General features: G+C 33.6%; 2 protein-coding genes across 3 annotated transcripts; one reads left to right on the top strand and one right to left on the bottom strand.

The window, feature by feature from the left end:
* Window positions 1-3677: 3677 nt before the first annotated feature.
* Window positions 3678-6096, top strand: LOC141394119 (uncharacterized). 2 transcript variants are annotated; one of them, XM_073968028.1, is made up of 8 exons: window positions 3678-3745; window positions 3815-3859; window positions 3981-4152; window positions 4213-4334; window positions 4390-4554; window positions 4619-4887; window positions 4954-5281; window positions 5344-6096. In XM_073968028.1, exons 2-8 carry the CDS (start codon window positions 3841-3843, stop codon window positions 5619-5621), a joined length of 1353 nt encoding a protein of 450 aa, XP_073824129.1. In that variant the 5' UTR covers window positions 3678-3745; window positions 3815-3840; the 3' UTR covers window positions 5622-6096. The 2 variants fall into 2 exon arrangements, with proteins under 2 accessions (XP_073824129.1, XP_073824128.1); XM_073968027.1 differs by having other exon boundaries at window positions 3713-3859.
* Window positions 5901-24491, bottom strand: LOC141394120 (queuosine-tRNA galactosyltransferase-like). Its single transcript, XM_073968029.1, has 5 exons — window positions 24245-24491; window positions 23770-24178; window positions 8050-8180; window positions 6330-6822; window positions 5901-6258 (listed from the first exon to the last, which is right to left on the bottom strand). Exons 1-5 carry the CDS (start codon window positions 24275-24277, stop codon window positions 6062-6064), a joined length of 1263 nt encoding a protein of 420 aa, XP_073824130.1. The 5' UTR covers window positions 24278-24491; the 3' UTR covers window positions 5901-6061.
* Window positions 24492-25616: the final 1125 nt, after the last annotated feature.

Raw genomic sequence — 25616 nt, 5'->3', positions numbered from 1 at the left:
TTTCATTTCAACATTTCGTTCTTCTTCTTCTTTGTATACTCATCCGTTATCATTCATCAAAACAATTTTGACGTTTTAAGCCATAGCGACAGGGTTGTATTTTTTTGGCGATTCTCATACCTGGCCTACCTATGAATTATTGTACCATGCTTTGATCCTATCCACAAAGCTTTATACTATGTTTACATTTACGAAATCCACTTGATTTCATCTGTCAATTCCTTTGTGTATACGTCAAATGAAAACTCATCTGAAATCGATTGGATTTCATTTGACGTTTGAGCAATGGAATTGACAGTTGAAATCGAGTGGATTTCGTAAATGTAAACATAGTATTAGGCCATGTTTATATTATAGCCTTTTGCAGGGTTATAGTACGTTTAGACTTATAAATCCAATTGATTTCAAATGTCAATTCCATAGTATATACGTCAAATAAATCGTAGTTCTAAATCCACTGGATTTTATTTGACGGATATTGTATGGGATTGACAGTTTAAATCATAGTATAAGTTCATAGTCAAACAGGAGTTTTAACCTTCTTTATGAGGATTTGTTTGACGTATATCATGGCAGAATTACCAGGTAGTGGAATCGTAAAATTTTGAATATGTTATGTCAAAACTTTCTTTATGTTGTTGGGGAAATAACAACAAAAATAATTTTTTTATAAAGGGATTTGACTTTTCATATTCTATCAGCTGGTGTGATACCACTACCTGGTAGTTCTGCCATGACGTATATGTAATGGAATTGACATTTAAACCAGTGGGTTTGTTAAATCCGGTTATATATAAACGTACTATTATGCTAAGTTTACATTTACGAAATCTACTCGATTTCAACTGTCAATTCCATAGCTCAAACGTCAAATGAAATCTCATCTGAAATCCATTGGATTTGACAGTTGAAATCGAGTGGATTTCGTAAATGTAAACCAAGGTTAGGTTAGGTTAGGTTAGAGGATGTGCAGCCACTAATTGTGACTGCGCCACTCGGAGACCTTACGGTCCATTGTGATCATCCTTTAGAAAAGTGAAAAAGTGAAAAAAAAAAATTTCTAGTGGAGAGAGAGATAAAGATAGATAAGAGAGATAAATAGAAATAATAGAATAAACAGATAAATAGGAATAAAAAAGAATTAAAAGAATTAAGAGACAAATAAGAAACAAGGTAGGCAGAATAATCGAAAAAACAAAGCGTTACGCGTTTAGGTTGCGCTGTCCTAGCCACTTTAGATTTTTAACGATGTTGCAGATTACAGCAGGTTCCACAGTTGAGTAGAAGGTTAGAGACGGCGGAAAACGAAACCCACTAGTCTGTGTCGTCTACGAGCCAGGCTGGACAGCGACACAGGAGGTGTTCGATCGACTCCGACTCCTCCTCATCCTCACAGAGTCTGCAGTAGTCATTAACATCCCTATCCCATTTAATGGTAAAGGCCCTGACATAGCAGTGTCCAGTGATGACTCCCGTCGTTACCTTCACTTCCGCTTTGCTCAGGTTCAACAGCGAATTCGTTCTTCTGGCTGACAGAGACGGCCATATGGATCTTGCCACAATGCACCTAGGTTCATTGTGCCACAATTCACTGGCTCTTTCGTCAGAGAACGCTTCGACTTTTTGGAAAAAGTGACAGATGGGTGGTTTGATGGAGTCAGTGATAGCTAGATCCGCGGACTGTGATCCTCGTCTAGCTAATTCATCTGCTTTTTCATTACCCTGGTAGTCACGATGTCCAGGTACCCAACATAGCCGAAAGCCGTTAGTTAGCGCATCCAGAGCTGTTCTACACTTGAGGACGACGTCGGATTTGATGTTGCAGGATTTTATGGCTTTAAGAGCCGCTTGACTATCCACATAGATAGTCACCGGTTCAAAGATTTCTGCATCCAGATTTTTAATCAATTCCACCGCCTTCCAAATCGCGAAGATTTCAGCCTGGAACACACTACAGTTGCTGTCTAGCCTGTATGTGCGTTCAAGTGATAGACTTTCACAGTAGACACCGGCATCGGTACCTTCCTCCATCTTGGAGCCGTCTGTATATATAGCCAGACCGCCCAGAGGGGGGTTACTGCGGTTCCAGTCGTCTCTACTAGGTATAATGACTTCTATATCGTCAAATCTCAAGACTGGTGATATATAGTCACTTATTTTGCCACAATGGTTCACAAAAATACCTGATTCATTCAGGATACACCCATGCCCATAGGTACGACCCCGCCAAAGACCCTGTTCATGAAGCCGCAGGGCACTCCTGGTTGCCTGACACTTAATGCTGATACTCAGTGGTCTTAAGTTCAGCATTGCGTTCAGTGCAGCCTGTGTAAACCAAACATTAGAATCTAAAAAATGTGCAATTGTGAAATTTTCTTGGTCAAAAATGTTAACATTTCGAGTTGTTTACATTGAACAGGTGATTAAAAGTCAGCTGATCAGACTTGCAAAAGTTCTCAGTCACAAAACTCTCCAAAAATCTCACCAAACTCTCTCTCTTTTGCTGTATAATTTTGTTATCGAACAGCATTAAGTAAAAATTTGTACGAATTTGTACAAATTTTTGGGTTATCGTACAAACTTATTTTTCGGGTTACCGTACACACCTATTGTCAAACAAAAGTCGAAAAATCAGTTCTACCATTTTTTACCTGCAGAAATTTGTCTGGTAGCCTGTGGTAGAAGAGAAAGGAATATATGCTCTCTCACTCTCTTAAAAATTTCTGCCAGTTTTACCACTTTTTGGGGTTAAGGAACGCTTTTCAAAATGGTAACCTCAGGTAAGTAATAGCCCGTTTCCACGGTACGTCGTTCGTTCTCTATTCGTTGTTCGACCCATAACTACGAATAAATTACTTTTTTCCCCATACAAAATTCTATGAACGAACGACGATTTTTTTACGTTGTTCGATTGGAAATACTCTCTGAACGACGAATAAGTATGTCCCATCCCCAACAAATGAGAGAATTTATCGAAAAAAAATAATTATGACATGTCTAAATTCAAAATTGAAAAATTTGTTGAAAACACAAAAATGTTTATAAAACAGGAAAAAGATGAATGAAAATTAATGAACTAGACATTTTATATAAATGCAGAAGGAAGATGGTTGTGTTTCCTTCTTAATTCCACACACATTTCTTGTCCATTAGTTCAAAATCGCGTAAAAAATTAGAAACAAAAAGGAAACAAATAACTGAAAATCTGTATACACAAACATTGTTTTGACATGTCTCTCTTTAATTTTCAAAATAGAAACATATAATAATATATTGAAAATACAAAATTATTCAGAATTTATGGAAAAAATGAATGATATGTGTGAAGTTAAATATAGAAGATACATTTGAAGGAAAGTCTTTTGCTTTCCCTATTCATTTAATGCATATTTTATGTGTTTTCGGTTCAAATTTTCCTGAAAACAAGGAAACAAAAATGAAGGAAATTTTGTTTATGTTTCTGTTAATTACGAATGGTGTCGTGGAAACGGGTTAGTTCGTGTACGTCGTTCGACAGGCGAACAACGTAATTGAAACGCTCGTGTGAACATGACATAAAGGAACACCACCATTCTCTCCCCAAAACTGACAATTGCCGCAATAAAAATTGCCTAATGTAAATATGGACATTTTCGAATTCTTTTCTGTCACCTGGTAAATGTATCTGCTTTGAGTGAAATATGTCAGATAATAATAAGAAGAAGACATTTTGACAGTTTATATTCTACCAAAACAATTGGTATAGGTAATTGTTTGATTTGCAGCCTAATATCAGAAATTTATATTGAAATAGTTTGAAATAATCAATTTTCAGTTAAACAAAATATTTCGGATAGGAAAATGTCGAATTCAGCAGCAGGTGAGTTATTTTGCATGCGGTAGAAACTATTCGGGACACTACTTGAACTCCAGTCGCAGTCACATCTAATTCCAATTCTAAAGGACAATTGTTTTTCTAATCTAATGTTAATTATTACCAGGACAATGGGTAAAATTTTTCAATGCATCAGGCATACCGTCTCCTGCCGCTGCAACATATGCACATATATTTGTGGAGAACAGGATACAGAATGATATGTTGATGGATTTGAATAAAGAATATCTACGAGAAATGGGAATCACGCCTATGGGGGATATAATTGCAATATTGAGGTGGGTACGACGTTTGTAAACAACAATGTAGTTAAGCAAGTAAATATTTCAATACTTCAGGCATGCAAAGAATGTCAGTGATCAGACAGCCCGAGAAAAAGTATTGAACACAGAGGTTCCTGTGGCTGCCGTTGCCGCAAATCCAGCCCTGCCTTTGGACAAGAATAAAATTAGACTCAGGCGTAAGGCTTTTTTTGATATTTTAACCACTTTATACTAATGTACAGAATACTTTAGCCTCATCAACAGTATCCACCACCACAACATCATCAGCTGTGGTTGCACCTCTGCCTCCGGTCAAACCAAGAAGAGTATTGCCAGAGCATGAGGGGAAATATAAGATTAAACTACCCTCCGGCACAACAGAGCGAAGCAAACAGATATTGGCCAAACAAGCAAAATGTAAGAGAGACGTACTTGTTTTTAGCCCATAAACATAACCTTACTAATGGAAATCTATTTTTAGTATATTCTGACAGAGAAGCTGCCAAAGAGAAATCTCCAATATTTAAAAGACTTGCCATTAATTCTAAGGATACCATAGAAATTGACGAAGAAACATCGACAACATCATCATCCACAAGTTCAGATAATGTAAAAGTTAGAATCACTGGCTTGGGAAATAAATCACAAACATCATCATCTATATTTTCAAGGCTTGGTGGTAAAGAAGAAGATGCTGCGACCACAGTGACAAAACAAATTAAACCTATATTAAAGAACACTGCAAAGAATGTAGGATTTGTTGAAAGATATATGTTCCAATTTTGTATAAATATTTTTTCTATATTCTATATTTAGAGACTCTCAACTATTGTGAAAGCAAAAACTGTTGCCACAGTGCCAACACTTGTGAAACCCATTAAACAGAAAGTATTCTTGGTTAAAAAAGTTCCACTCAAGGATGACTCAGATAATGACAACAACAATAGTTTAGATGTATCCGATGAGGATATGTATGATAATGACATGGACACCTCGGGCGGTAGTGAGAAATTTGTTAAATTTGCTTCCACCGCAGAGGTAAGAGAATTTGCCTCAAGAAGATATAGTTCACCAACAAAGAAAACTTTTAATGCACGTCAAGATATGATGAAGGAGAAACCAGTTAAGGCAAGGCTGGGTTTAAGTAAGAAAACCAAGCATTCGTTTATAAAATAAATGTTTAATATCATACCATATTTCTTGTAGATTCTAAATTGCATGCTGTAAAGAAACCTGTGAATTTCAAAGCTTCCCCACCATCGAAAGGTAAAATGTTGCCCAAAATGAAGGCTGATTTAAGTCGTCGCGAAATCCCCGTCCACAAACGTTTGGGTAATGTGTCCAGTGCCAAATCCTCCAGCCCCTCGACTACAGTATCATCAATTTCTAAACGTTTAGGCAAAGTACATGTGGCAAGTACAGCTACTACTCAGACCAAAGGAGGCAAAGCATCGGTATTTGATCGTTTGGGTTTTAATAGCTAAGAATATCACAAATCAGAGGCAGTCACTTAAAAAAGACCACAAGCATTAACAGTTGCTTGTGTGTGTCTTAATAGTTTAGAATTTTTATAATACTTTTTTGTTTAAGTTTACTTACACACACAGTTTTGCTTTTGTGTTTAGAGATATGCGTACTAATTCACAATAAATTGCCTATTGAAATTCACAAATGATTTATTTAGATTTTGGAAGCGGATTTCATATTTGATTGGTTGACCATTTGTTGTTAACTTTAAAGTGTATCTATCACAAAGCTAGAAATTTGAAATCTTAATAAATGTATGTAAATACATACATATGTACTTTATTGCATATCTGGAATATTGAATATCACTCATTACATATTGCACTCTATATTAAATATCACTACATTTTCTCTTCAATTATGTGTATTGAAATATTGACATTTTAAATTTTTTTATTTATGTAAATAAAATATAATCTTGACCCTCTTTAAGATGAAGGCTACTTAAATTTGCTTCAAAATCTCCATTCGTTAAATCAAGTTTCATGCAAATAATTATCGGAGGTTTGACTTGACTGAAATGCACAATGGGAATACTGAAGGTTTGAAGGCGGCTGAAACGGTCATAGTATTTGTAAAATTTGGCTATTTTGTCTGAAAGGAAGGAAAAATTTTGCGGATTATTACAGATACACACTTAAGCCTAGTAAAAAAACTGAACTTACTTTTGTCAACATCACAAAATGCCGTGACTTTTTTCTTTTGCTCTTGTGGCAATTCTCGGAAAAATTTTCTTCCTTGTTTACCAGCATTCCATATAGAAAATCCCTCAGACCATGGCTTTGTTTTGAGTACATTTTGCAGTAAGTGCTTTAATCTAATGTGTCGTATGGTTTTTTCTTGTACACTAAATGTTGTAGCCTCATCATGGTATCGATATTTTAATAAGTATTCATCTACTCTCATTATCGTACCCTTATTGTCTAAATGTTTGTAGAAAAATATTAAATCTTCCGGACATCCTTGACCTTCTTCTGAAAAGCCACATTCGATTTGATTGTATACCGTTCGATGACACATCCATGTTGGCATTATAATGGTCGGTCCATTCGATGTGTAGATTTGTATCATTAATTTTTCACGACTCAAGTCATTGGCCCATTTTGTAAAACGACAAGTTGCATTATTTGGTATACGGGTAAATTTCGAACCGATTATCTGTTCATGTGGGAAAATGTTGAAATGTAAAAATTGGCTATATTTATCTATTATTATTTATTTTAAAGCGATGTCAAAGGATTATATACTGAAAACAAATTATACTTGGATGTCTAATACTAAATTGCAATAGTATGATCTCTAACATCCGAAAACGGATTAACAAATAAACAAGAAGAAGCCTAATACTAAAATCGGGCGGTATCGTTATACTGTGTCCCAACTAAAACATAACCCATATATAGACTTTTCCGAAATTGATTTTGGTACCCACTGAGACCTGCAGTACCAAAAGGTGCCATAATCTTCGAAATACATAAAATTTGACCTTTATTAGGGGAATATATATACACAAAGACAAGTATTTGTAGGAATTGTTGCATACCCCTAGCGAAGACCGATATTTGCATCCACCACACTCAAACTTCCGTGAGATACAATAGATGTTGGGAGTGGATGCATGTAAGGGGTTGCTATGGACTCGTCCCCAGAGAGTCATCGTCGTCATCAGAATATGAGACCCCCGAAGTCCCTCCAACTTCAACCGCACACGCAGTACTTAATTCCAATCTTTCGAAATTCACAATTTTTGCAATTTAATTGCAATGGACTCAGAAGCGGTGGTGCAGGTAATCAAACTTAACAGCAACGTAAGCTTATAGCGTTGTGATGTGACGAAGGGTCTCACCTGAGGCGGATGTTGGGGACTAGGTTTCCTGCTGCACCAGTCTTTTTCAATACAGACCTAGCAGTCGGGTGTGGAACTGCCGAGGCTGTACTCTAGGTTGCTCTGGCTGGTCTTAGGAGACTTTAATGATTTCATTATAATTATTAGATTAGATTAACACCCAGTTTATGTATTTCGAAACGAAAATGTGTGCGCATGAAACACACCCAAACTTTTGTTTTGGAAATATTATTGCCTTTGCTTTTCCTTCAAAACAAAAAACAAATTTGAAAAACACACTCAAATTTGGTAGTTTTTCTTGCGCATTCATTTTCTTATCGACATACATGAACAGGCCCTTATATTTATCAAGAATATATGTATACTTTATAGTATATACATATTTCGATGTGTTACAAACGGACTAACAATTTTAATATATATCCTCCATCTTATGATGGACGCATGGAGTTCTTAAGAGTTGCAAAACAATTAAAATATTGTTTTTTTTTTTCATGATATACAATATGTAAACTTAAATGACGTTCCAATAAACTTACCGCGTTTGTGTACTGCTTTGCTAACGTATATTGTTTAAAAATTCGCTCTGGCATCATTTCATCGTCAATATCTTGGAAGCATAAATAATTACCTGCGGAAGCTTCAATGGCTCTATTGCGACCATAACCAACTGTAATGGTAAATACATATATACTTGATAGTTATAAGGAGTTCTTAGATATAAATAATCCGTCTTTCAAAGTGGTAAAACATGGACTGGAACTGAACTGAAAAACTATACTACTTTTTATATTTTACAGTTATTCCCTTGGATATGACAATGATAGCAACATTCAATTTTTCACGCACGTAGCTCACATCTGTTCTAAACTCAATCTTATTTTGAAGAAATATAGCCTGAATGTTATACTGTCTACTCAAGTCACATATTCACCTGTGCATTCTCTACTTATGCCTCATATCGTCACCAAAAATGCTCGAAGACGAAACCCACACGCAAATCGAAATTAGTTTCTTGATGGGATCTGATACATAAAGTTAAAATACATGTCCTGGCTTCTACGTTCAAAAACAACGATCCTATTCAAGATATGGCATTTCGGAAAATGGGATAATCACCCTTATTACGGTTGGCGTAGTCGTATGCGTTCAAATGTCGTAGGCGTAGTTTGCATTTTTTACATATATGATCCCTGCCAGCATTTGGAAGTGACTCACTCACTCCCTCGCCTAGGAAGTCACTCCGGAGACACGCCAAGGAAGATCGTTGTTGAATTACACAAACAATTTCTATTGCCTTCTTGTGATTACCTTTTATCGCGTATGGCGACACTTCTGAGTGACTTCTGAGCGACTTCTAAGGCGATTGTTTACATTTATTTCATGATCCAGCACATTGAACAAATATAGAACATTTTCTATGTGAGTATTAAATGAGACGGTGGTGCAGTGGTAAGCATACTCGCTTTGCACTCTGAAGGTCCAGGTTCGCTTCCCAAGTCAGGCAGCATAACATCACATTTTTAAAATAACAAAATTAATGTAGTTGGAAATTCCAAAGAATAATTTCTCTAAAAGAGCGTACTTAAAAATAAAAAATAATAAAAAATAAGTGAAATGAAAAAAAAAAAAATAAAAACCGCCAATCCTCCTAATAAAAAACAAAAATAAAAGAAAAAAAATAAAAAAAATATTTTTTTTTAATTTCAAGAACTATCGCGGAAACGATCTTCCAGAAGTGTCCCTGGAGTGACTTCCAAGACGACACGCCGGCGTGGTTCATTTCTTCACAACGGAGGGCACTCCAGGGTGCCTTCCGCGACTATCGCCGCGACTGTTTCCATCGCCCTGGGCGACACGCCTAAGTCACTTCCGCGATAGCTTTTGCTTGCAGGGATGAACAATTATATACTACGAACATTTTTTTTTATTTTATACCATCATAGATCCATAAAATATCGAAAGAACACATTCAACGTTCCCTGGACGGATTTCTTGGGTTATAAATAACATTTTTGATACGACAAATCGGTATCACATATGGCGTTGAAATACGAGGAAAGAGTCGTGACACATTTTCTTAACGACTGCATATAAAAATAAAAACAAATCAATTTCAAAAAAATTTTTTGGCAATGGTTAATGAAATATATTGGAAAATAACTAAGATAAATACAAATTTTACTTCTTTAATTCATTTTCGTATGACAACTTTCGTGTTTTTATCAGATGACAAACTTTCTATTGAAAATCTGTTAGAGTCCTCGTATAACGATTCAAGCAATGCAAATTTCTTAGTTCTTGTTCAAAAGATGATTTCGAACGAATTATTTTACAATTACCCCCAGTTTTTGTAAAAATTTTTATTCTTCTCACACGAATTGTCAAATTTTGTAGATCGATTTATTTGATTTAGCGCAAATGTAGAGCGCTGATTTTTAGATGCGGAATTCTTAACGATATATGGACCGGGTATACGAAAAATTAGATGTGCATGTCTTTGGGGCTGAGCTATGGATGCCTAAATTATTACGAATATAGACGAACGAACAAAAATAAGTTACAAAAAAGGGGGTTAAAATTTTTTTTTTAAATTTTGTGTGAGAAAATACTTGTCGTCGTCGTGAATTTTCCGTGATACCATAAAATAACCCTACGAAAATGACTACGCCAATGACTACAAAAACGTCTACCCCAAACAATTATTTTGATTGTAAAAACTGTAGGGTTGATTTTTCTTCTGGATTAAAAGCTTAAACATGATCTACTAACAATTATATTAATTTTTTACCAAAAGAATTCTTTAAAATTTGATATTTTAGCTTTTAAGGACGAATATGTTCATAATACCAATCAGTCGTTTCGACACGTCAACTTGCCATTTTGGATACGACTACGCCAACCGTAATAAGGCTGAATATTGCAGATTTTGTTGTAATGACGGATTCCAAAACCAATCGTTTCCGCTGTTTTGGTTTCATTTATTACTCCCATTCATATAGGATTGATAATATCCCGAATACTCGCCCTCATAAGAATTATATTCCATAAAAAAGTTTTTCATTTTATAACGTTTTTTTGCTTCTCCTGTAAAGTTGTGATTTTGTGGGTTAGGTCTTCGGGCATTTATGGTGACCATATACTGTATGAGGATACAAATAGAAGAAACCTACATAAACTAACTTCAAGTTTTCGCGCAATTCTCAGATATGGTCTCCGCTGTAGGCGCAATTATCAATACTTTTGTGTAAAGTTTCTTAGCTGTTCCTTTGAACATTTTATTGACTCGAGGCAAGTTTTTTATTCAATATTATACATAGAGATGGGAAATTGGTAAATACCAAATGGGGTGAAATATCCAGGTTATTTACCCAATATGTGGGTAAAAACTACAGAAACTAAAATCATCCAATTGGACGCGAAAACACAGTATTTTAACTAATTTTAACTGACTATGAATAAAATAAACTTTTTTGGTAATGTGACTACATAGTTAATATTTTACCAATTTGGTCCATATTTGTGGTAAATCTCTCATATATACAGTGTTGCGCATTTCAAAAGCAACAAATCCAGGATTTCGCATTAACTCAATTTTTCGATGCCTTAATTTTTTTAAATGTAATATTTTGCGTCCAGTTGTTTTTTGTTATATAGAGAGTGCTTTCAAAAAGTTGTTTCTGTACTTTGTAGTTGGATGGGATCACAACAACAACAATATTGACTGATCCTTGAGAATGGGGGTGCAAAACAAAAGCAACAACGGAATATCATTAAAAACTGTAGTATTATCGGTTTTAATTATGGGTACTTTACACGATATGTTTTTTACATATGACTTGTCACTTTGCATATACATTTTGTATGGGAGAAGTGACAACTCATATGCAAAAAACATATCGTGTAAAGTACCCATTAGCTGTACTTTTGACTTAAATTGGGAAGTATTTGCATTTGTTATCCTAACAGGGTTGCCATCTCCTACCACTTTTTGCCATGGTCTGGGGAAAATGTAATAATACCCTCAAATCAAAATTTGTCCCCTTATATAAAAATTTAAATTGTAAAATATTCATTCGGAAAGTAGAAAATCCCATCTTTACAATGATGTAATAAAGCAGGTTGGCGTAGGTGGCCAAATAGCGAAGAGACCCCAATATACGGTAATACATCCTATTTTTTAATTTTTTTTGTAATCACGCTACACGTCGCAATTTTGATTGGATCGTCGCGAAATGTTGGGAGTTAATGAGGGTTCCACACAGGAAAAACCTATTGATTTTGGTAATGGGCGGATATTATTGAGGGGTCGGAATGTGAAAAAAACTTATTTGGAGAAAAGGCCAACGTTTTATTTCAAAGCGAATATCTCTCTTCTCCATGGTAGAACAAGAAAAGGTAGCAGCAATACCCAGCTGACTGAACTGGGTTGTAGTGTTAGTGTCAAATTTCATATGACATTTTATACATTTATTTTTATTTCGATGTACATTAGGGACATATATTTTTTGAGAAACAAATATATCATTCGGAAAAAAACCATTTCCCAGAAAGACTTCTTCATATCAATGATATGTAACCTCCTCCAAGTTCGAACGATAAGCCGCGCAGTAAATCACCGCTTGTAGAGGCGATACAACGTTTGTTAATATGTGAGGTATTTTGTTAAAATTTAAAAAAAATAAAGCCCTAACCCAGCTAGCATTTGGAATACTGTTTTTTCAAAAATCACATTGAGGAGTCTTTTTAGAGTCCTCTTGGTGATCAAAAACTGATTAAGTCGCTTGTATGATCAAAAAGGGACTCGAAAGTGACTCCCTGTAGTGATTAAAAAGAGTTTAATTAAAAATACAACAATAAATGTGTAGCAATCACAAATTAGTCATTGAAGTGTTTAAAATGTGACCATTTTTTGTTATTTATTGTCACATTTTGATCATCTGGAAGATTGAAAAGTGCTTAATCAAAAAAGGGTCATGCAGGTGTTTGAAAAGTGATTATAATTATGTACCTTCTGATCATATTTTGAACAGTTAGGTGATTAAAAACTGATTGCTTTGTTTTATTTTTATTCGGTTGTAAATAAAAAAATAAAATTCTCATATACACTTTCTACAAAATTTTGATATAAATGTAACGTATAATGTTAAAGGTACAGACAAACACAACACAACAGGTTTTGCCAAGTGAAATGAAGAAGCAGTATACTAACCACCAAGCAACATAAAGGATAATTAAAAGACATAACAAAGCAGAAAAGACTATAAAACAAAGGAGAGAAAAAAGAAGAATAAAAAGAAAATTTTTTTAATTTATTTAGTCTAACAAAAAGACTCATAAATGAATGACTCCCTAAAGACTCATAAATGATTATAAACATGACTCTAAAAAGACTCGAAAAAGGGTCCCAAATTAATCAACAAAACACAAATAAATGATTGAAATACGACTCGAAAAAGACTGATTTGTGATTTGTTTAGAAGAGTCGCCTGAGGTTATGTTTTCCTACCGACAAAGGAGTCATTTATGATCAGAAAATGAGCTCATATTCTAGCTTTTTAATCGTGCAGTCGGATCAAAAAAGACTCGAATTTGATTAAAATTTTCAAAAAATGCTGACTGGGAAAGACTCATAAATGATTATAAACATGACTCTAAAAAGACTCGAAAAAGGGTCCCAAATTAATCAACAAAACACAAATAAATGATTGAAATACGACTCTAAAAAGACTCATTTGTGATTTGTTTAGAAGAGTCGCCTGAGGTTATGTTTTCCTACCGACAAAGGAGTCATTTATGATCAGAAAATGAGCTCATATTCTAGCTTTTTAATCGTGCAGTCGGATCAAAAAAGACTCGAATTTGATTAAAATTTTCAAAAAATGCTGACTGGGAATAAACATGTGCTTCTTTGATTTCTAAAACAAAACATTAAAACAGCTTCTCCTTTTTCTATGAATTTCCAGCGACCCCAAATTTTTCTGCAAGAATTCTTCTTTCTGCAGGAATTTATGCATTTAGTGGAATGATGTGGAAACATAAAAATTTAAAATGTAACGAATTTTCATTCATGTTTTCCAAAATATTCAACCAAATGTGAAAAATTATTAGTTTTTTAAATTCCAATAATTTATAGACATTTCCTTGTTTTGTTTACAAATACAACTGGCAGTAACGTTACAAACAAAAACAAATTCCTTTGTAGTTGTTGTTCGAGTTGTATTTGTTGTAGTATTAAAATATATGTTGATAAATAATTTCCCCTCTGGGATTATACAATGCTGAAAAGACGGAAATACCAGATTCATTATGTTTATGATTGAAAACAATCTTTTTAAAACGAAATGAAATAAAAATAATAAAATATGTTGTGGATTGTGTTTTAAATCTAACATATAATGCAATTTTGTGTGTTATATGCTGCTTAAAATAATTTTGAAATTGAACTTGCACTGGCATGTGTAGACACACAAGGAAACTGCATGCCAGTCGAACACTTTTTCGTCATTTTCGAGTATAATACATGTACTCAACTGGCACCAATTTACTGGCATGTGTAACTGCAGCGTAAGAGGTAGAGGTAGTAGAAAATATCACCTTTACAACGATGTGAAGTAAGTTGTCATATGTGGTCAAACAACAGAGATATCGCAATAGTCGGTAATGCATCCCTTTTTCCATTTTTTGTGCAATCACACTACAGGTCGGAATTTTGATCGGATCCTCACGAAATTTTGGGGGTTGATGGGTGTCTCACAGAGAAAGAAGCCTATTTATGGTTAGTGTACATCCCACATTTTTTTTTTATTTGAGTTGTAATGACGATGCACTTAAATGCGTTTCAACAAAATTTACCTGTATTAATGAAGACATTCAGAGCAAAGGCGCTAAGCTATCCCAATTTTAATATTTTGAATTTTACCAGTCAAAAGCTTATGCACAGGGGTAGGAGTGTAGGGTATCATATAGTCGGCCCCGACCCGACTATACACTACCCTACCATTGGTTTTGCACACAAATTTTACTTGCATATACATTTTGTATATAAAAAGTGACAACCCATATGTAAAAAACATATCGTGTTAAGTCCTCAGCGATTTAAGTGAAAAAAATTCAAGATCGAGTACCATAGTAGAGTAAAATTAGGAAATTTATGTAGTAGGGAACTCGATCTAAGAACGACTAATGGAATTTTTTCAATGAAATCGCTCTTGTGTGGACCGGGACTTTTATAAAAAAAGTTCAACAGCCTTTATTGCCATTCAAGTCCAAACTATACTAATCCCTTCGACGAGTTTCAAAGAATCATTCAAATTCCTTTTTTGGTGCAGGTTATTTCAAGGTAGGTATGTCGTATTTTTAGGGCATTGCATTGTGTAACATTCTTAGTTCGGATGATAACCAGTATATTTGGAGTAAAATTGATATTTTACTTGTGCAAGAAGTCAACACACCTGCGTTTAAATAAATCAATTGACGCTTTTGAAAAATTCGGAAGGAGTCGTGTTGTTAGTTTGTTGTTGTTATTGTTCAAGATTCAATCTCATTTTCATTTTTGTTGAAGATTCAATCTCACTTAAAGAGTTCGGTTTTTCGCTAAAAAGGCATAATTTCAAAAACTGAGAAACCAATTGATAATTCCCTTCGCCGGGATGAAATCATGATATTGGTAGCAATCAGTAAAAAACTGTCAGTTCGTTTTGAAAAACATTACTCTCTGTAATAGAGGGTAATAAATGAAGTTGAGCCAATGCACGATGGGGCCAATAGCAGGTTTTTGAGGCAAAAAGTCAATTTTTGAAGTGAACAATTTGAAAAAAATAATAACGGATTTCGATTGCCAACACTCTGAATCACTAAAAATAAAAAAATAAATCAATCTGGTAACATCACATAGCGACATACTGATCTGGCAATGGTGACATATTTTCTTATGCATCATTTTCCGACATTCATTATAAATAAGTAGTGAAAGCATTTTAGGCGCCAAAAAGAACATTTCAAAATTTTTATATTTTTTAAACATGGAAAGCTCTTCAATGGGTATGTAAAATAAGATAGTGTTAACAAATAATAAAAATGTTATGTGTGGTAAATGTATTTTTGAGTTAAGATGTGATGTCTTTTTTGGAGTTTTTTGCTCTGTTATCCATGTGTTCTCTGGAGTATAACTTTTGAGATCTAGGTAGATCTAGGATATTATATATATGTGGTGAAAGGTATTAATGTGTACTATCATTTTGTGAAAAAATTAGCTGCGCCTATCTGCGCCTTTTCATAAAAATCTGATTTCAGATGTCGTAATACTTAAAAATATGGACATTTTTATGTTTTGGGTGGCGAATAATCGGAAACCCATTAATGTTACCAATTGGATTTCGGAAAAATTTAATAGACGTATATAATATTAATAATATATAATTTCAAAGATATCGCAAACTTTGGCTTTTGTGGCGGAATCTTAGCCGATTTTTACCAAATTTGGAACCTTTTTTTATTAACTTATAACAAACCACAGACAAAACCATGACATTTGAACATATGTATATAGGGGAGCTATTTCTATATCTGAACCGATTTCAATATAACAAACAAATTGACAAATTTTATTGTAATTTGATGGAATTTGCATGCTTGGTCAATCATTTTCCTGAAATCGGGCGAACATATATATGGGATCTATATCCAATTCTGAACCGATTTCAATATGATTTGCCAAAAATGTTTCTAGACCAAAAACCGTCACACATTTCAAATTTCATCAAGATTGGACATACATAGCGGGATTGGTGCACCAAATACCTAAAATCGGGCGAACATATATATGGGAGCAATATCAAAATCTGAACCGATTTCAATATAACTTGGCAAACTTTTTTGTAGTCCTAATTCCGTGGTATTTTCCAAATCGCATAAAAATTGGGCAGAATTTGCGTGTTTGGTCCATCAATTGCTTGAAATCGGGCGAACATATACACGGCAGCTATATGTATATATGAACCGATATGAACCAAATTTGGCATATTAGTTTCTAAGCCCATTATAAACATCTGTACAAAATTTGGAAGGTCTAGCTTGCCCCAGTGATTTGTTGCCTCGAAAACCTGTTATTGGCCCCATCGTGCAATGGGGGAATACTCCACTCAAGCAATCGAAAATGAGAGTGAATCTTCAACAATAAACAAAACAAAAAATAATAATTTTTGGAGTTATGTCCGCGTTTTATCTGGAAGTTATGTCCGAATTTTGTGAGTTATGTTCGTGATAGTTATGCTCGGGCACCTGTTTTTCAATTAGTTGGATATGGGTGTGTGGAGAGAGAAATTTTAAGACTGATGTAACCAGTCTTACAATCTTAAAAACATCTATCGGCAAAAATGGGAACCCGTGTTTCCTATAGAGTTTCTCTCTTTACTCACGCAATTCAGTCTATTGAAGCTGTAAGGAAAGGATCAAAGTCGGACGGGCCCGACTATATGATGAACTGCACCACTGTGTATATTTAAAACATTTATGGGAGCTATATCCTACTGATTTCAATATAATTTGGCACAATTCTATGTATGTATGTATACATATTCGCGAAAGAAACTATGGGTCTATCTCGTCTCCTTATGCATGCTACATACAAATGCACGAAGACCATGCATTCACATAATAACAGCTTCGTAAAGTTTGCAACAGAAACTATGATGCCTACCTGGCTTAAAACAGCTATAGGCACCATATTTTCTTTTGCATACTTAAACGGCCTTTGCATTAGAGCTTTTTGGCGGGTTAACCTTCTTTATAAAGATTTCTTTGACGTTTGCGCTATGGAATTGACATTTGAAACCAGTGGGTTTATTAAATCCGGTTAAGCGCAAACGAGTGGGCACAATTCAACTACCACGGCTGCCAGATTTGACGATATATCGTCATTTTGGCAATTTTTGGTCAATAATTGATAAATGACGATTTGATGATTTTTACTCAAAAAATTAAGATTTTTATGATTTTGCAAATAGAGTCATAAGTAATTTTATAAAACATGAATTGAAATAAAAAAATACATATATAACAAATAACAAAATATATAATTGTGTGTGTGGAAAGAGAAACGTTCACTGAGAGTCCACGGGCGCTCTCTAATAGTGTGTTTGCATATGACCGGATTTAATAAACCCGCTGTGTTTCAAATGTCAATGCCATAGCGTTACCGCCAGCCAAATAAATCCTCATAAAAAAGGTTAACCCGGTAAAAGGCTCTGATGCAAAGGGCGTTTAAGCCATCGATACTTAAAAGCCAAATTATGCAAAAGAAAATATGGTGATGCTGAACTATATGACATTACTGACACATAAATAAATTCCACACAAGGTTTTGGTGACTTTATTTAGAAATAGTGTTTTGATACATGTATAGAAAGATGAACTTGAATAAATCATCTCAGAGGTTGTAGGGTGTCGAATATGGATTAAAGCAAGGCATATTTATATAAATTTACAAAAACAACACTGTTCTTATTGAAAATTTAATGCCAAAGAAAATATTGAATAATAATAAATTTTCTCAGGAAAAACATTAATACATTTTAAAAATTCTCTAAAATAGAACAAATTTGAATCAAAATGTAAATGTAAGCATTCAGAACTGTGGTAGGTCATTTTTATTACACGTGTAGAATGAAAAGAATTATTTTATGATAGCAAATTTCGAAGTTCCAAATTTCATGAGTAGACCCACCCTATTACATTTTGTAGTGTATTTCATTATTACATTTCATACACATGGCAACTCTGTTTCTATGTTATAAATTTTCTCTTTAATCAAAGTATCTTTTGTACTAATTAGTATTCATTACATTTTTAGTAACTGCCATTTTGCTTACTATTTAGTTATGATTAACTCGTTCACTTCGATTTCAACCATCAAACAGATCAAAACGTTCGACTCCATTTTCAATCGATTTATATCTTTGTTGTTAGTTATTTATTAAATAAAGTATTATTTAAATATTATCAAACGCGTGCTTATTTTTAATATAAATACACAACACATTTTGAAAACTAAATTTACAAAAAAGTAAAAATACTGCTGATTGTCACTTCTACCTTATATAAATATGTCTTGGATTAAAGTTTTTACTAGATAACAAATCCAGTAATTCATGATGTTTTATTAATTTTAAAAGAGGTACATAAATACATAATAATGTCTGGGTTCGTTTAGCAAATTCTCAATGAAAACCAATGAAATTGGACTACATGGATGGCCACCAGCTGTTTTTTGCTTACTTCCCAGACAGCATTTTTTGAAAATTATAAGCTGTGTCTGGTTACCATAAAATTTTTAACAATTTTTACCAATTGTTGCTGGAAGTCGTCTGTTAACACAAAAAACCAGCAAAAGAGAGCGATTTGAGAGAGACATTTTGACAGTTCTTTCACTGAGAGCTTGCAAATTCTTGCTGGACAAATTTCTTCTAGCAAGCACTTGCAAGCTCTTCTTCTTCCTGAAAACAATCAATCAGCCGTTTTTAGTTTTTTGTTGATTTATGTTTGTGAACACTAAAAACAATTTTATTGTGGAAATAACATAGTCTAAATGTATTGTTTTATGGAGAACAAATTTGTAAAGTGGAAAAATACTTTTTTGTGTCATTTTCTTTTTTATTTTTAATAAAATACAACGTTTTTGCTTCCTTTGTTGGCGGACAAATTGTTCTGTTTTGGCAAGTCAGCTGATTGCTTGCTGGTTTTTGCTGGGAAGGTGTCTGTTTACTTTTTACAATTTTCTAGCAAAAGAGAATAAAAACCCCTTACTCTCTGAGAGAGTTCTTGCTGGACAATTCTTGCTGGGAAAGTAACCAGACAGACTTATAATCAAATTCGAGTCTTTTTTGATCCGACTGCACGATTAAAAAGCTGGAATATGAGCTCATTTTCTGATCATAAATGACTCCTTTGTCGGGAGGAAAACGTAACCTCAGACGACTCTTCTAAACAAATCACAAATCAGTCTTCCTCTGCATTAGTTTTGAGTCATTTTTCCCCATTTTCTGATGGTATATAAAGTCTTTTTCGAGTCGTATTTCAATCATTTATTTGTGATTTGTTGATTAATTTGGGACTCTTTTTCGAGTCTTTTTAGAGTCATGTTTATAATCGTTTATGAGTCTTTAGGGAGTCATTTATGGGTCTTTTTATTAGACGAAATAAATTAAAATAATTTTCTTTTTATTATTTTTTGTTTCTTTCCTTTGTTTTGTTGTCTTTTCTGCTTTGTTATTTCTTTTAATTGTCCTTTATGTTGCGGGGTGGTTAGTATACTGCTTCTTCATTTCACTTGGCAAAACCTGAATATGTGTTGTGTTTGAAGCATTGTGGCGTTTTTTTATTGGGATAGCGTTTGCAATTTTGTTTTTTCAAAATAGTCTGGCTTAATCCCATTGTTGTTGTTTTAATATTTTAAAACAACTATTTTATTAGTGGAAAAGATTTGGCATTGCTCGCCAAATTGAAGACACTGGCACGACGTGTGTTGTTTTTGCTGTAAAGCAGACCAACCAAATTTTGGTGTGTGCATTCGTCGAAACTCGACGACACATACAAGTGGAAGAGGTTTGAATTGTTTTTCGCAGACACTTTCGTCGGAGTTGTATGAGGTTGCCAAGGAAAAACTTCTCATTGAACTTTTTTCTTTGCTTACCTTTATACTTCGAGCTGACGATTGATGTTTGGGTGTAAAAAGTTCCTTGTTGAAGAAGTTATTGAAAAATAACTTCGGTGGAGAATATCCACAAACAAGAAACAAGGGAACTGATGAGATCCAGTGGCGCGGATCGAAACTATAGTATTCCCTGCCTTACCCCTTGGCGAGCAATGCCAAATCTTTTCCACTAATAAAATAGTTGTTTTAAAATATTAAAACAACAACAATGGGATTAAGCCAGACTATTTTGAAAAAACAAAATTGTGTTGTGTTTGTCTATACACTTAATATTATACGTTACATTTATATCAAAGTTTTATAGAAAGTGTATATGAGAATTATTTACAACCAAACAAAAATAAAACAAAACAATCAGTTTTTAATCACCTATCTGTTCAAAATATGATCAGAAGATACATAATTATAATCACTGCATGACCCTTTTTTGATTAAGCATTTTTCAATCTTCATGAAGATCAAAATGTGACAATAAATAACGAAAAAATAGTCACATTTTTAACGGCTCAATGATTCATTTGTGATTGCTACACATTTGCTGTTGTATTTTAAATTGAACTCGTTTTAATCATTACAGGGAGTCACTTTCGAGTCCCTCTCTGATCATACATGCGATTTAATCAATTTTTGATCACCAAAGGGACTCTAAAACAGCGTCAGGCACCATACTTTTCTGTTGCATACTTTACGGGGCGTCATTGTGTGAGTGCATGCTTTTTTAATGGGTTGAATTGTGTGTGTGGAGAGAGCAACGTTAAATGAGCGCACACGGGCGCCTAATTGCCTGACCTGGCTCTAAAAAGACTCCGCAATGTGATTTTTGAAAAAACAATCTTCCAAATGCTAGCTGGGTTTAGGGGATGTTATTGTGTGAGTGCATGCATTTTAAATTAGTTGAGTTGTGTGTGTGGAGAGAGAAACATTCTCTGTGAGCCCATGGGTGCTATCTTGTGCAACCATGCATTATAGTTCGATGGTAGGCAATGGGCCTCCCATTTATTATTGTGTGTGTAAAAATTTCTCACACACACAATTCAACTAATTTAAAAAAAAAAAACATCCATGTAGAAAATGTCAATAGTGAATCTATACCAGTGTCGCCCATAATATTTCCATCAATACTAAAGCATGTATCTATGCATGGGCGAAAAAAACAACAACCACATGATCTTCATCGTTTGTTTTTGTACACATACACTATACGTGAGAGAGAGAAGCAAATGCAAAAACAACTCAGTGGGCGCCCTCACTATTCAAAGAAGCAAAGAAGCGCTTCTCCGATCTATACTGACTTACTACTGACATTGTCAACAGTACTACTGACAAACTGTAGACAACTCGTGTAATTTCCTATAGACATTTTGTATGAACGTGTCATTCGAAAGTCAGTACTGACATTGGAACTAGTACGTCAGTAGTAAGTCAGTAGTTTTTATTGGTATTTTTTTGATTTTCTGTTTGACAGAAAAACAAAATTTTGATTTCAAAATAAAATTTTATTTACCCAAAAAAAACACCCAAAAAAGAAATTTATCGGATATTTACCCATGTTTTGGGTAAATACCGGATAGAATCCAATCTATAACAATAAATAAATGCAATAATGCCTTGTTCATACTGAAGATAATTCGCTTAATTATCTCATTTTCCATACAAAATTCTGAGAGCGAAGAACGATTATTGTCATTGTTCAATTTAAATTACTCTCCGAACGATGATAAAATATGTCCCATCTCTAACAAATGAGAATATTTATCGAAATAAATTAATTATGACAGACAAAATACAAAATTTAAAAATTTATAAAAAAACAACATTTTAAGAAAAACTGCAAAACATGAATGAAAAGTAAACGGTGGAACGATTAGTGTACTTAAAAGCATAGTAAATTTCGTCTTCTCTTTCATTGCAGTTAAATTTATTGTCGATTTTTTCAAATTCGCGTACAAATCTTAAAACTAAAATCAAATACCTGACTGAAAGTCTGTATACCAAAAAGTTATTTTGGTAGGTCTCTCTCGTTAATTTTGAAAATAGAAAATTTGAAAAAAGTGTTGCAAACATCACAATTTTAAGAAAACCACAAAAATTGTTTATACAGCCTACGTCAGATCCAAACTTGAATACGCGTCAATTATTTGGGATACCTACTGCAATTCCCATAAAGCTCGCCTAGAAAGAATACAAAGAAGCTTTACAAAGTTTTCTCTAGAAAATTTCTCAGCTGAACTGCCTTCTTATAAATCTAGGTGGTTATTACTAGGACTGCAAAGTTTAGAAACTCGAAGAAAGTTTCAATCTGCTTGTTTCATTTTTGATTTACTCAATAACGTAATTGATTCTCCTGATTTATTATCGTTAGTTCCAGTGTTTGTTCCCCCGAGGAGCTTACGTGTAGTGAATATGTTTGACATTTCTTTTCACCGCACGAATTATGGTCGAAACGGACCGTTAACGCGTACTTTTTTAATTAGCGTAATAATTAGCTATGTTATCTTAGTCTGTAAGGATAATGAATTCCATTGACTAATAAATAAATAAATAAATAAATAAATAAATAAAAAAATAGAAAACACGAATGAAAAGAATAGAATATAACATAAAATAGATGTTTGAAGAAAAGAAAATTTTTTTTTCCAGTTCATATCAACTAATTTTGCATGTCTTTTATTTGAAACTTCCTTTAAAATCAACTAACAAAATGTATAAAAATAGGTCTGTTCGATAACACAAAAGTTTGTACAAATTTGTACAAACTTTTACAAAATGCTGTTCGATAACAAACTTGTTCAATAAAATAGAAATGAGAAGTAGTTGCAAGTACTTGCAAATACTTTTTACTTGCGAAGTTATCGAACAGACCTTATATGAACTATGTTGGTATGAAGTATGTACACCATGTCGTATGGACGGGTTAATTCCTATACGTAATTGTGAGAGCGAACAACGTAGTTAAAATACTGGTATGAACATGGCATAAAATTATTATTTTGTTTATGAATTGAACTCAAAAGTCTCCCATCTTTACCACTTATTTTCCTACCCTGGCAACATGTACGAATGAATACGCCTGTCCGTGTACTCGATAATATCTGTGTCTTTTTACGTGATAATTAGTAATAATAGGTGTGTCTTTTTACGTGATAATTTGTAATAATTATTACAAATGTTTCGAATTTTGACAGTTGTATAAAGGAAAAGTTGCTGAAAAAAGTGTTTCAGCAACATTTAGTAAGTACTAGAACAACACGCGTCAACACGCTACTGTGCAGAAACACTACATGTTTATAAATAAGGGGTAGTCACAATATTTTACTCTGCATACTTTAGGGCGCTTTCATTGGGTGAACGCATGCATTTTCAATTACATAGTTGAGTGTGAGAAATTTTTACAAATGGGAGCTTCATTGCCTACCATTGTTATAAATGATCAAAGTTAGGACAAACTTGAAACAAATAAGAAACAAAACTATCAAAATTTGAACTTGATTATAAATGTTGTTCGATTGTTTTCACTTTAACTTATATACATATTTGAAATACTAACCTCCCTTGGATTGACCTGTATCATTTTTCACAATAGTCATTGGAATATTATAGATTTCTCTCAGTGCTTTTTGCCATGCACTAAGTAAATTGTAGGTATTATCACAGCTACAATCATCAAATACACAAATTTCAATTTTTAATGATTCCTGTGATAATTCTTGTTTAGATTCCTTTGTTGTTGTCAGTATCGGACTTGTTGCTTGTTTTGTTGTTTGAACCAACACAGTATCATGGTTGGTGGAAAACTTAGTAGATGTTGGTGAGGTCATGGTTTTTGACACAACAAATGGAGTCTGCGCTTCAGAAGCAACGTTTGTTTGGCATTTTATTACAGCTGTCTGATTAATAATCGATTTCATGCAACCATCAATCCATTTTGCACCATTCAATACCGTAATAATCACAGACTTGCAGAAGAAAATATATGCATATGTTAACGATTTGTAGATTAAGGGCGGGTCTATGTTACTTACAATCAAATCTTTTGTTTCTGATATTTGTGGCATTTTGTTTATTTTAAATATTTGATACCGGTGCAGCGAATTTATGTCATATAAATTTGTTGTGCTTTGAGCTAGTCATAGATAGACCGTCTGGCATTTACAATGTTTGACTCTCTTCTGACCTGGCTAAAATGTCATTTGTGAGTTGTGTTTTGTTTCAAAGCATAGATGAACAAGATGAGCACTCGCCTTTACGTTTTCGTACGATTCACCATACAAATTCTCTCTTCGTGTTCATCATTGTTTCAAAGGGTAAATAGAAGAGCATTAAACTCTCTTTTTTCTTGGCAGTCGAAGTACATATTGATGCAATTAAAACTCTGTTTATTTCAATGATATCAAAGGTTTTGATAACGAAAATGGTGTTTCATTTGTTTGCATGGTATTTTATCTGTTTCATGAATTGTTTGAACTTGAGTAAGGTTCGATAATTTAAACATTTTTAATTTTGATTTTTTTTTAACATAATACTCGTAAATGTTAAGTTAAAAATTATTTTATATTTTTGGGATAAATGATGTGCCCAAAATTAAGATAGAATTTTGACATAACATATTCAAAATTTTACGATACCACTACCTTGGTAATTGTACCATGAGCAAAACCAAACAATTTATATACATGGTACAAATACACAGGTAGCCGCATCGGCAATTGTTGGTAACATAAGATATCCAAATTTGACATCAATTCAATGCAATTGACACATTATGTTACCATCAGCTGGCTTGATAATGCTACCTGTATTATTGTACCATGTTTATATATTGACATCATGGTAGAATCATTACAAGTAGACATCGGATTTACATATTTTTGAAAATTATAATGCAAATAATTCGTTTATTTAACAAGAGAAGCTGGAGCTTTGAATTGATTATTTTCAATATAATATCGAATTTCTATCTTTGGAACGTTATAATTTTAAATAAGAACGTAGTTACAATTGGTTGAAATTTCAAAAACATGCAAAAATCCTATGTCTAATACAAGGTAGGCCATAGCAAACAGCTGATTACAATTTTTTTCTATTGGTTTGCTTATTCTTTCAAAGCATTACACACAATTTGTATATGTATGTGCTTTGTTTTGAAAAATATGACAAAATATTTTAAACATATTAAAATTCGTTTTTCAAAATAGTCAGGCTTAATCCCATAGTCGTTGCTTTAATATTTTATTAAAATAACTTTAATTTATTAGAGGAAAAAAATTGGCGATGTTTACCAAGGGGTAAGCAGGGAAGACTATACTATCAGATCTCGCCACAGATCTTCATCAATTCCCTTGTTTCTCAACAAGAAACTTTTTATACCCATGTGTCAACTGCTCGCTCAAATAG

The sequence above is a fragment of the Musca autumnalis genome, unplaced genomic scaffold (assembly GCF_047663935.1).
Source record: "Musca autumnalis isolate F117 unplaced genomic scaffold, ASM4766393v1 scaffold_2, whole genome shotgun sequence".
Classification (NCBI taxonomy): Eukaryota; Metazoa; Arthropoda; class Insecta; order Diptera; family Muscidae; genus Musca; species Musca autumnalis.
Note: the sequence above shows the minus strand (reverse complement) of the source record. Positions and strands in the feature narration are given on the sequence as shown.